This window comes from Hemitrygon akajei, chromosome 30, assembly GCF_048418815.1.
Source record: "Hemitrygon akajei chromosome 30, sHemAka1.3, whole genome shotgun sequence".
NCBI lineage: Eukaryota > Metazoa > Chordata > Chondrichthyes > Myliobatiformes > Dasyatidae > Hemitrygon > Hemitrygon akajei.
The window spans coordinates 29,043,792-29,056,569 of record NC_133153.1 but is presented as its reverse complement, the minus strand read 5'-3'; the positions used below and the strand labels follow the sequence as shown (position 1 = coordinate 29,056,569).

Sequence of the window (12,778 nt, the reverse complement as noted above, 5' to 3'; positions counted from 1 at the left end):
AAATACAACAAATGTCCGGTTAAGATTAGTGCAATATAATTTTTTACATCAATTATATATTACACCACAAAAAATAAATAAATTAAACCCAAATTTATCTGATCAATGTAATCAAGAAATTGGTACTTTTTTACACTCTACTTGGTCTTGTTTTAAAATTCAACCTTTTTGGACAAATTTAAGAGTTTTATTGGAACAAATTATTGGAACACAACTTCCACATAATCCAACATTATTTTTACTAGGCGATATTGAAGGGATAAAACCAAAATCTAAACCGAATAAATATCAGAAAGAATTCATAAAAATTGCATTGGCAGTAGCCGAAAAGGCTATTGCAGTTACTTGGAAATCGGATTCATACTTAAGTATAGATTGTTGGAAGAATGAAATTTTCAGCTGCATTCCACTTGAAAAAATTACTTATAATTTAAGAGATAAATATGAAATATTTCTGAAAATTTGGTGCCCTTATTTATAAAAGATAGGATTAAATATATAGGTGCTCCCAAGATTAAATTATTGGTTATTTGGGGAAAGAAATAAATATATATACTAAAGGTATTATGAACTCCGTGGAGCATGTGGGGATCTTCCGATATCCAGGCACTCTTTCTTTCTTTCTTTCTTTTTTCTTCTTCTCTCTTTTTTTTCTCTTTCTACAGGGATATGTTAGGGGGGAGGGGTTAAGGGGAGGGGGGAAGAGTTGATAAATTTTTTTCCCCTCTGTAACTATTTGAAAATTCAATTAAAACATTTATTAAAAAAAACGATGGAGTCTAGGTGACCTTAGCAGTAAACAGCAAACCATGAGACATGGAGGAGATCAGCAGCAGCTTGGCACAATTCTGATGTGAAGAAGCCGGGAGTGACAATGAACCTGGCCTACACAGGCAAAGTCTTCCCTGGTGTAAGTAAGGTTGTATCTCAGGATGGCAGATAATGTCACTGTAGTGCGCCATCTCAAATAATGATGAGTTAAAGTTCAAAGTTCAGAATATAGGAGGGAGATCGAGATCTTAGTAATAGGACACTAAAGCAATTTGGCCTGTCTCTGTCGACTCTTACTAATTTTTAACATTCTCTCCGTATGCATAACAGCTTGGTATGGCAACCTCTCAAATTTCACAGTTGAAAGTAAATTTATTATCAAAGTACATAGATGTCAGCATATACAACCCTGAGATTCATTTTCTTGCAGGCATACTCAGCAAATCTATAGTAACTATAATAGGATCATTGAAAGATCGACTATAGTGCAGGAGACAACAAACCGTGCAAATGCAAATACAAATAAATAATGAGAACATGAAATAACAAGATCAAGAGTCCTTAAAGTAAGATCTTTGGTTGTGGGAACATCTCAATGGATGGGCAATGTAGTTAACCCCTTTGTTTAAAAGTCTGATGGTTGAGGGGTAGTGTATGTTCTTGAACTTGGTAGTGAGAGTTCTTGTACCTTCTGCCTGATGTCAGCAGCGAGGAAAGAACGTGGCTTGGGTGGTGAGGATCTGCAAGTGATCACAAGAAACTACAGTGAGAAGCAGCTCAGAACATCAAAAGTATCTGCCTCACGTCTGTGGACACTGCCCAGACTTCTTGCTACTTTGGTAAACCAGCCAGCATAATCAAAGACCCTTCTCACCCCAGATGATCTCTCTTTTCCCCTCTCACATCAAGCAGAAGATACAAAAGCATGATAAAGTGGGCTCTTGACCTCACAATCTACATACCTCATTGTGATCTTGCACTTTCTCGTTCACCTTCTCTGCACTTTTTTTGGTAGTTTTTGTACTTTATTGCTTTACCTGCTCTGGTTCAACACACTGTGCAATGACTTGATCAGTATGAATGGTGTAAAAGACAAGATTTTCACTGTGTCTTGGTACATGTGACACATTTCTTTGACCCCCAAAGGGAGGAAAATATGGGACACCAAAGTCAACTTGGCGTCATACTGTAGAGGCAGAAATGAGGACCCTAAACCAGACCTGGGGCACAATAGAAAAGATGACCAAAGACAGAGATAGAGGACCTTCATTGCTGCCCTAGACCCCAGCAGATTAACGGGCAGTAACGACTACTATTAATGTAATTTTGGGGAGTATATTGCTGGGGAAAGGTGTGAGGGAAATTGAACTCCATTCAGGAGGATAATGGGTAAAAAAAAACCACCCAGAAATATATGCAAGTTTTCATTATTGCAAGTTTACACAAAGCTCAACAGTGGCGCTGCATTATTTGAGCTGTGTGAATTGATTGATGGCTGGCACTGATCTTTCGATATATTGTAGAGGACACTGTTCTAGGTTTTGGTCAGTGAAGCGTACTGCTCAGTGGTGTACTGATGAGGACTGTGTCTTCCACTGCAACAGTGGAAAAGACTTTCTGTTCATGTACTCCAGGCATTCTCCCAAGTGGAGAGTACTACTTGTACACTATATGTGATCTGTCTCTCAAATCAACTGAATGACCTAGATTCTTTAGTCCCTATCATTAGCCGTTGACTTTGATTTAAAACTCTGCATTCTGAATTCAGCTTACAGCTCAATACCAAGTAAATCAATTTCTCAATTATACAATGCCCTCTCTCATGGAAAAAATGAAAACACATTGTATATTGAAGAGAAGTGGGAGAAAGAATTAGGGTTGGTACTTTCAGAGGAGGCTTGGGGGGAAAATATGTAGCTTTCAGTGGTCTTCAACTAACTCCTTGGTTTGGAGAGAACATTGCTGGAAAAATATAAGATACTTCAAGACCCCATACCAGAAAAAATATGAAGACACAAACGTGGTGTGTTGGAGAAGGTGTGGCTCCAAGGAGGCAAATCACCTCTATATTTTTTGGGATTGCCCTAAATTAAGTTTATATTGGAAAGGTATTCACAGAATATTAGTTAAGGTATTTAAGACGCAGATACCTCTGAACTTTGAGACTCTCTATTTGGGGCATGTATTGTTTTCAGAACAGAAGAAAGATGCAAATCTGCTGCAGACCCTTTTAGCAGCAAGTAAGAAATCAATCACCAGAAAGTGGCTAAATCCAACATCACCTGCATTAGAAGACTGGCATGAAATTATTTTGGAAATATTTAAAATGGAAAAGGTGACCTACTCTCTGAGAATTCAAAAAGAAAATTTTATCAAGTTTGGAATAAATGGATTGAATTTATAACCTCAAAGCGAGCAGACTTTAGATGACTCTCCTAATGGTTCATACCGCTTTCCTCATCAACATAGTAATAGTGTTAACGTAAGCTCCCTTGGTTCGAATGTTCACTGTTCTATTTCTGGAAAAAGTGGAGTTAACACAAATAAAGAAAACAATTTGGGGAAAAAAATGATAAAATGAAGTATTTTATTGGATTGGATAAGTATGTTTGTGTGCAGGAGCAAATATGAATGTGTTAAGATACAAACACCTACGATGGAAGTTACATAGGGTTACACACAATATTTTGGATCAGAAAGAAATGGACCAGAAGAGATATGTGGGAATTATTATTCAACCACTATTATTACTATTTTTTTTAACAACTACGAGGGGTGATTGATAAGCTCATGGCCTAAGGTAGAAGGACTCAATTTTAGAAAACCTAGCATGTTTATTTTTCCTACATTTACACACTTAGTCCAGGCCACGAACTTAGACCACTTCTACAAAGAAGGGATCCGTATGCTCCATGACTGCTGGACTAAGTGTGTAAATGTAGGAGGGGACTATGTTGAAAAATAAATGTGCTAGGTTTTCTAAAATTGACTCTAACTTAGGCAACGAACTTATCAATCACCCCATCGTATTATTATTATTTAGTTCAATAGAGTGGAATTACAACTGCACATAAATTTCTATTTAAGTGCCTAATTATTTTTGTATCACCTTAGTGTGTACTTATGAATGTATAAATATATATAAATTTATACATATATAAAAAATGGGAAAGGTTTTATATGCAAAAAAGTTTGTGTAACACTTGTGAATACCTTATCTAAATAAAAATAAAATTTAAAAAAAAACATTGCATTCAACTTGAGTGATAATCTAAGAATGTGGACAATATACTTCCTGATCTTCCCAGTGGCGCATTATCAGAACAATGTGGAGGCTTTAGGGAGGCTGCAGAAGCGGTTAACCAGGTGCTGCCTGTATTAGTGAGCATTCACTATAGGAGACATTGGATAGAATTGGATTGATTTCTCTGGAGCATTGGAGGCTGAGTGGCAACCTTATAGACGTCTATAAAATTATGAGAGGATGGACAGTCAGTGCCTTTTTCCCAGAGTGGAAACGTAAAATGCCAGGACTGCACAGCACTAAGGTGAGAGGGGGAAAACTTTAAAATTTATTGATCTATTTATTTATTTATTTATTGAGGTACAGAGCAGAATTGGGCCCTTTGGGCCATGCCAGCCAGCAGTCAACACAAGTTAACCCTAGCCTAATCATAGGACAATTTACAATGCTTAATTGACCTACTAACTGGTAGGGCTTTGGACTATGAGAGGAAATTGGAGCACCCAGAGGAAACCCACGCGGCCACGGGGAAAGCATACAAACTCTTCACAGGCAGTGGTAAGAATTGAACCCCAGCTGCTGGTACTTCAAAATGTTGTGCTAACCACTACACTACCATGCCACCCCAAGGTAAGTATATTTACAAGGTGGGTTTATTTTGTATGGAGAGTGGTAGGTATCTGGAATAGCTGCCAGAGAAAATAATAAGACCACAAGATATCGGAGCAGAATTAGGCCATTTGGCCCATCGAGTCTGCTCTGCCATTTCATCATGTCTGATCCATTTTTCCTCTTAGCCCCAATTTCCTACTTCCCCCTCTATTCCCTCATGCCCTGACCAATCAAGAATCTTCAACCTCTGCCTTAAATATGCAGTAGTGACCTTTAAGAGCCATTTAGACAGGCAAGCACATAAGTGGGCAGGAATAGAGAGATATAGACTATGTTCAGGTAGAGGGAATGAGTTTAGCTTTATGGTTAGAATAGAAAATTTGGGCCAAAGGGCCTGTTTGTGTCCTGTACTGTTCTATATTACATGTTCTATGTTTCTCCCCCTTATAATGAGTCAAGTGTCATCAGTTTCCAATCAAGACTAAACTTACCTACAAAGCCAGTCTTAACAAGGAGCCTGTAGTCATTTTGAGCAGTTTGGTAATTTGTACTCTCCACAATAACATTCAAAAACTTCTAAGGTCTTTAAGAAGTTTCAAAACTTTTTTCAAAAGAAATCTATAGGAACAAGCCCTTCGAAAGATCTAAGAAAGTCTTTTAAAATTAACAAGCTGTGGGGAAAAAGAATTTAATAAGTCATTTCAAATTAATAGGCAATTTTAAGTGATACCTAGGTGTCTCATAGTTATTCTGAGTAATCTTTCATCAAACAAAATCTTCTGCTTTGGGAAAGCTCCATGTATCTCTGCAGACTTATGCCAGATCTTCTGGAGGGGTAACATTGTAAATGTTGAGCAATTAGTCCAAGTACATGTTGCCTCATTGACCTCCATGTTAATTTTAACACTGAGACATCACCAGTACAGTCTGTGGAGGCGTGTTGAAACCTTCAAAATAACTTTTAAAGACTTCCACTTTACACCACACTTCGATGTACAGTATTGTGAAATACTGTGGCAAAACTAGCACAAGCATTGGTAGTTTTGCTATCATTACTATCATTTACTGTCATTTTCTTCAAGCCAACATAAAAAAGTCAAAACAAGTTGCCTCTAAGGAGTTATGAGCAGTTTCTTAAATTGGACTGCCAAGATGGGGAAATAAGAACACATAGCTTTGTACAGGGAAGTAACCTCTAAGTATTTTGTAGAAGACTTGTCTAGAAATTGGACCCATTTGTGGCAGTTTTTATGCAGAGATTCTGGATAAAAGTCATTTTGTGCATGTTAAAATATGCTAGAAACTGTAACCAGGTCATTTGCCCAATTTCAGACATATAGATATAATGATATCAGTGGTTGTACAATTTACAATCCTTCCATTGTCAGCAGAAGTTGGAGCTTCCCCGGCAAGCCTACGACATTCCTTATTAACCTACAATAACCGTGTCAAAGGTTGTGGGGAAATGGAACACGTGGATGATAAGCCAAGATCTTGTTGGGTTGACTTGAGGGGCCTAAATGCCTACTATTCCATTTTCAGTTTTTTCTTGTGGAACAATGTCTAAACTCGTAGGTAGAGAGCTCAACCTTTGCCATGTATCAGGGTCCACTGGCCTTTGGTACTCAAGATAGAATGGTGATACAAGACAACAGGGCTAAGTGAGCAGTGGAGTCTCTAATGTTACAGGGGGTAGGTATAGTGCTTAAGAGAATTTGGTGAAGGTATTGTGTTGGGGCAATTCTATGGATAAAAATAGGACTAGCGTGTCAATAGAGGGCAGTATCTCCAGACTGGGTCAATGGACTAGATTCATTTGAGAATTTGCATTCTTAAGTGTTGAAAGCATAGCCCTGTGAAACAAAATCATTTATAATTGAATTTGGGGGGAAAAATGTTATCAGTGAATACTAAGTTACACAATCTCCTGCTCATTTAAAATTAGATTAGATTAGCTTTATTTGTCACATGTACATTGAAAAATTGAAACATACACTCAGTGGGCACTTTATTAGGCACAGGAGTTATCTGTCAATGTGGCCACTAAGTGTATGTTTGTGGTCTTCTGCTGCTGTAGCCCATCCACTGCAACATTCAATATGTTATGCATTCAGAGATGCTTTTCTGCACAGCACTGTCATAACATATGGTTATTTGAGTTACTGTCACCTTGAACTAGTCTGGCCATTTTCTCCTCTGACCTCTCTCATTAACAAGGGATTTTTACCTACAGATCTGCCACTCACTGGATTTTATTTTTGTTTCTTGCACCATTCTCTGTAAACTCTAGAGACTCTTGTGTGTGAAAATTGCAGGAGATCAGCAATTTCTGAGACACCCAAACCTCCCTGTATGGCACCAGCAATCATTCCACTGTCAAAATCACTTGGATCACATTTCTTCCCCATTCTGATGTTTAGTCTGAGCAACAACTGAGCCTCTTGACTATGTCTGCATGATTTTATGTATTGAGTCGCTGTCATGTAATTGGCTCATTAGATATTTTCATTCACAAGCAGGTGTACCTAATAAAGTGGCCACTGAGTGTGTGGTCTGATTATCAGCACTCATTATAAGTGACTGAAAAGCAGAAACCATTTGCTTCTGAGGAGTTGCCAGCTGTTCTTGAAGTGTTCCCACTTCAGCCTGCTTTACTACTTCAGTCACTTCTGATCTAGGGCTTGTCTGAAGTGACGCAGCCCAAAGACTTTATCGTGAAAGCAGATCGCTCAAAGCAAAATAGCAGAACAGACTGTGCAAACAGAGTACAACAAAGTCTTGTCTGGCCCGGAGAACACTAGGAGTACTTAGCTGGCCTGTCAACAGTGAAAGGTGAAAGTTCAAATAAGAGACTCTTAAGTTAATTGTAAAACCACTTAAAACTTGTTGTCTTCATCTACTGATGGAGATCGGTATACTTGCTATAGTTCTGGCTTGCTGGAGATCTGAAAATTACGTGAAGTGGTTGAGTGGGCTTACATTCCCTTGCACACTGTGGCCAGAAGGGTCAGACTTCACTGACAGACTCTAAAGCAAAGCGTGTGGGCTGAGGGATGCTTATCCTGGATACTGTTGCAGTTCACATTGCTGTGCTGGAACATCAGGCCACCCACCTGCTGGGAACAGTGACCATAAGCAGCCCAGTTCCCCTGTTCATTCCCTTTAGCTGTTGCTGCGGGCTAGGGGATAGATTCTGCCATCTCCACTTCACCCAAAAGCTAAAATTAGATAAAGACACCACTATCTTTAACGTGGAATGTATGATAACTTCAGTCTCAAGCGGCTGGCTTTTTATTATACAGTTACTTATTCACAAATTTCCATCAGGGAATACGTTTGTGGGCAGGGTAATTCACTCCCAACTCTTTTCACTGCTTCTATTACCTGCTTCTGGCTTGTAGAAACAGAATTTATAGAAGAAAATAACACAAAGTCTTGTCACCAACTGCTTATGGATACCTGGGCAACTTTTAAGGAAGTGGGTAATAATTCTGATGTCATTGCCACTCTTCTCATGAAGAAGACAACATCAGTGAACTAGTTCCACTCTTTTCCAGGTTGAAAATGGCTAATACAAAGGGCATAGTTTTAAAGTGATTGGTGGAAATAAATGGGGGTGTGTCAGGGTTAGTTTTTTTTTACAGAGAGTAGTAAATATGTAAAATGCCCTGCCAGGGGTGGTGGTAGAAGCTGATACATTACAGGCATTTAGATAAGCACATGGATGGTAGAAAAATATAAGGGCTACATGGGGAGGAAGTTCAAAATTCAAAGTGTGTATACAATATACAACCTTGAGAGTCATTTTCCCGCAGGCACTCACAGAAACACAATAGAATCCATGAAAGACTACACACAACAAAGACCAAAAGACATCCACTGTGTGGATGCAAATCATAAAATAGTAAACAAATAATGCATAGAACGTGACTCAGAGACTCCCTGAAAGTGAGCCCACGGGCTGCTAGTGCTGAGGCGAGTAAAGACGGTCCTGGGTTAGATTGATCTTCGAGTAGGTTAAAATGTCAGCACATCATGGGCGGAAGATCTTGTACTGTGCTGCGATGTTCCATGTTTGAGTAAAGCGAGGTTTTTTCTGACTGGTCAAAGTGTTAGCATAATGTATGACTGTTATGCATATTCAACGGTTGCCTCTGAAAAGATTTAAGTTTCTGATATTAGTTCATCCACAACTGACTGAGAGTAATTAACAGCGCATTTCCTTTCCTCTTGAATTTGTAGTAATCTCTCTGGCAATCGGCTCACAAGCTTGTCTTGGCAGCCCTTCAGGACCCTCCAACTCTCCCAGCTGTAAGTACAATGTGTGTGAATTGTATGTTATAAGTGCCCTATTCTCAGCTACATCTTTTGGCTTTCTCTTCCTAACACTGATATCAAGTCCTTATTCCAGTGATGCTGATCTGTTTGCCTCACTCTTCTTAACATTCTGGAATACTGAAAGATACCAGCGAACTTGTGTTTCAGTCCTATTGAAGCAGCAGTAAACTTTGCGAAACTGTGTTGAACAGAAGTGCTGTGTATGATGACCATTATGGAGACTGACACATGGCACAGAAGCTGCCTCTAGTCCATGCTGACCAGCATGCACTTACTTACTCTCAAACATGAGAGATCTAGAAATGTTGGAAATGGGCTCTTAGACTATATATGATTTTTTTTCTGAGTAAATATGCTTCCTTGCTCGATATTTTGAATCATGTTACTCGCTATTTTTGAATCCTTGCTTGCTATTTTGAATGATTTGCACCTTGACCCCAGAGGAATGCTGTCTTATTTAGCTGTATCTGTGTATGGTTTGAATGCTAATTAAACTTCGTTTGATTTGATGTGAACACACAAAATACTGGAGGAAGTCAGCAGGCCAGGCAGTATCTAAGGAGGGAATAAGTAGTCGACATTTCAGTCCTTCAGTCCTTCATCAGTGCGAGCATTTACTCTCATTCTATATTAATCCCATTTTCATCAGCTCCACATTCTCATCTGCTCTCCCCAAATTCTACCGCTCACTTACAATGACAAAATAATCTTCTAACCAATATGTCTTTGGGAAGTAGGAGGAAATCCCAGGGAGAATGAACCATCTCTACACAGGCAGCCCCAGACATCAGAATTGAATCTGAAATGCTGGATCTGTGTGGCAGCAATCTGTTGCATATATGGTGATGGATTTACCCCAGTGATGAATCAACATCTGTTCAATTGCAAAGAATGCACCAGATGGAGTTTGAGCAGCCAAAGAATGCAAATTTCTCACGAAGTCTCTGAGACATTGTGCTATTGACCGCTGAGTATGTCAGGAGAAACAAACATTCACTACACAATCAGTTTCTGAACTCGCCTGGGACATTACAATGCCCTCCACAATCTCTATCAACACCGACTTCGAAAGCAGTGGCCTGTCCAAAATAGTGAGGTTGGATTGGAGACACTGCCAAGGGGAAGCTGATCAGTTCACCCAAATGGTTTTATGCTTGAGAGCAGGATCGTGTTAGTCGGGCACTCTGGTGAATCCAAGGTGTGTGGCAGTCTTGTGAGAACAAAGACAGAATTGCCCCTCACAATTGTGGCCTTGTCTAGATTTGAGGGCCACGCAGCTTTCCCGCAGATGCTCCAGTTTCCTCTCACATCTCAAATATGGGCCAGTATGTTAATTAGCTCCTGTAGATTGGCCCTAGTGTGTGGATGGGTGGCAGGAAAACCAGGGGAAAGTTGATGGGCTTGTGAAAGGCGATAGGTTGCTGGGAAATGTTGAGTAATTGAATTAGTGAGAATATTGCATTTTTTTGCCTGTTTTAGCTCCACCTGGTGTGCTGCTTTTAATCGGGGTAGACATTGATTCATCTCCGGGGAAATTCCACCATATCCATCCAAATGAATCCAATTGGCATTGACTTCTCAATGCATTGATCTCTTTCTATATCATGACAAGAATGTAGAAGTAATGAGTGGCCTTCTTATCTAGCCTCTTCCTTTTCCTTTTGCCTGTGTGTGTTTCTGACTGGTTTCTATGATGTGCACAGTAAGTTGGTGGAAGTCAAAAGGTTGGGGAATCAAGAACTTAGAAGGTACAGTACTGCGCAAAAGCCTTGCATGGTTTCAAATGGTGGGGCCTCCACAGATCACTGATCTCAACGTCACCAAGATTATCTGGGATTACCTGGAGAGGCAGAAGCAAGTGAGGCAGCCAAAGTCTGAGAAGAAGTGTGGCAAGTTCTCCATGATACTTGGAACAACCTATCAGTCAATTTTCTAATAAAACTGCACAACAGTGTACCTAAGAGAATTGATGCAATTTTAAAGGCAAAGGTGGTCACACCAAATATTGATTTGATTTAGTGTTTTTTTTTAACTGCTACAGCACTTTATAGTAACTTGTTTGACATTTAGAAACTTTTCATTTCAATAGTTTTGAGAGCATTTTCACTTTACAGAATTTTTACATGTGCCTGAGTCTTTTTCACAGTATTGTATATGTTTAAGCTGAGAGAATAAATATTTAATAGGAACCTGAAGGACAACTTTTTCATATGGAGGGTGGTATGTACAGTATACTGTACATGGATGAAAGAAAATTTGAGGCTGTGGGAGGGAATAAGTAGATTGATCTTGGAGTAGGTTAAAGGTTTAGCACAACATTGTGGGCCAAAAGCCCTGTGCAGTGCTGAACTGTTTTATATTCCTTGGAAGGAGCTTTGGGGAAAAGTGTTGAGCCAGGTACAACATCATTTAAGAGATATTTGGCCAGGAACATAGATGAGAAATGTTTCGTGGGATATGGATCAAACATGGGCAAATGAGAGTTGCTTAAGTGGGCACTATGGTCAGCAGGACCAATTGGACTGATGGGACCCTTTCTCTGCTGTTTTGTTTCTGTTTCTCAGCAAGAGTTCTGTTTGATATCTATTTTAAGCAACTTTACTCAAAGCATCAATAAAAGATTAAATTCTTATTTTATTTTCTACATCTAGAATGCATTTGTGCCTCTCCAGAGTCCTGGAGCCATGAAATGTTTTTAGCATATGAATGACTATAGTACTTCCTGTCCAGGGACTCTTAGGCACCAATGTATCCTTGAAGGAGGGGCAGGCTGTTGGGATGGATGCCCCTAATAATCTGGACCTGTCAATGGAGGATGCCACTGAGGAGGTTCTTGACCAGACCACCCCAGCTCTTCCACACTGTCAAGATGGTCATCAAACAGTTGACACTACTCTGATCTTTATAACCAGCTATATACCTCCTGAAGTTAAGGCGCACCACTTCAGTTAGTGCATATTATAGGTTAGCAGTTGGCAGCGTTTAATGATTCTGCAAGTAGCTTTAAGGGCATATCTACATATTCACTGTGAAGGTCAGTCCTAGATCCTATAACTCCAGACATTGAGGAGCTGAGAATAGACTGGTGATTTGGCCAGCTTCCACCAGAAGTGAGTAGTGGTCTGCACAGTAAATGTGCCATTTGTAACTATCAGTATTTAAGAAACTTGGCTTCCTCAGGTTCCATCAAGAAAGGGTAATCTACCAATTACTAGGTGTTTCCAATGTGCAACCAAGAGCTCGGGGTGGTCATTGAGGGCATTGTCTTTCCTCCTCATCCCTCCTCATTTTTACCAAGTATCTTTCCTCTCCACTTTCAGTGCTTCTGCAGAGCTCTAATATCGATCATCCCATCATCCCTTTGCCCCCACCCCCATTGCTGCTTGACCCCATGAGCTCTTCAAGCAGTTGGTATTTTTTCCTTTATAATTTTCTTTCTTTCTCTCACTCTCTCCGACCTTCTTCTCACTCATCCCTGATCTTTAGGGATGCTTGGAATTGTAGGGGTGGGGGGGGGGGGTGACACAGCCTTGGCAAAATGGTCAAGGACTGGAATGAGGGCAGATTGGATAAAATGGACCTTATGAAGTATTTATCAAGCAGATTAATTTCTCTGAGGGGAGATTTGACAGGGGTATACATAATTATAAGGGGCGTAGGTCGGGTAAATGCAAGCAGGCTTTATACGCTGAAGTTATGTGAGATAAGGTTAAGGTGAAAGGTGAAATATTTCACCGGGAATCTGAGGGGAACTTCTTTACTCAGTGTGGGATGAGCTGCCAGCAGAGGTGGTGGAAACAGGTTTGATTTAAA

The 12,778-nt window shown here is 39.8% G+C and overlaps 1 protein-coding gene across 2 annotated transcripts in view; it reads left to right on the top strand.

Moving 5' to 3' along the window:
- Nucleotides 1-12,778, top strand: part of LOC140718912 (NT-3 growth factor receptor-like) — an 878,600-nt gene that overhangs the window by 421,872 nt on the left and 443,950 nt on the right. For both annotated transcript variants that reach the window (XM_073033211.1, XM_073033212.1), the window contains exon 4: nucleotides 8,870-8,938. In XM_073033211.1, coding sequence (XP_072889312.1) covers nucleotides 8,870-8,938 — 69 coding nt within the window. The remainder of the gene's footprint in view (nucleotides 1-8,869; nucleotides 8,939-12,778) is intronic.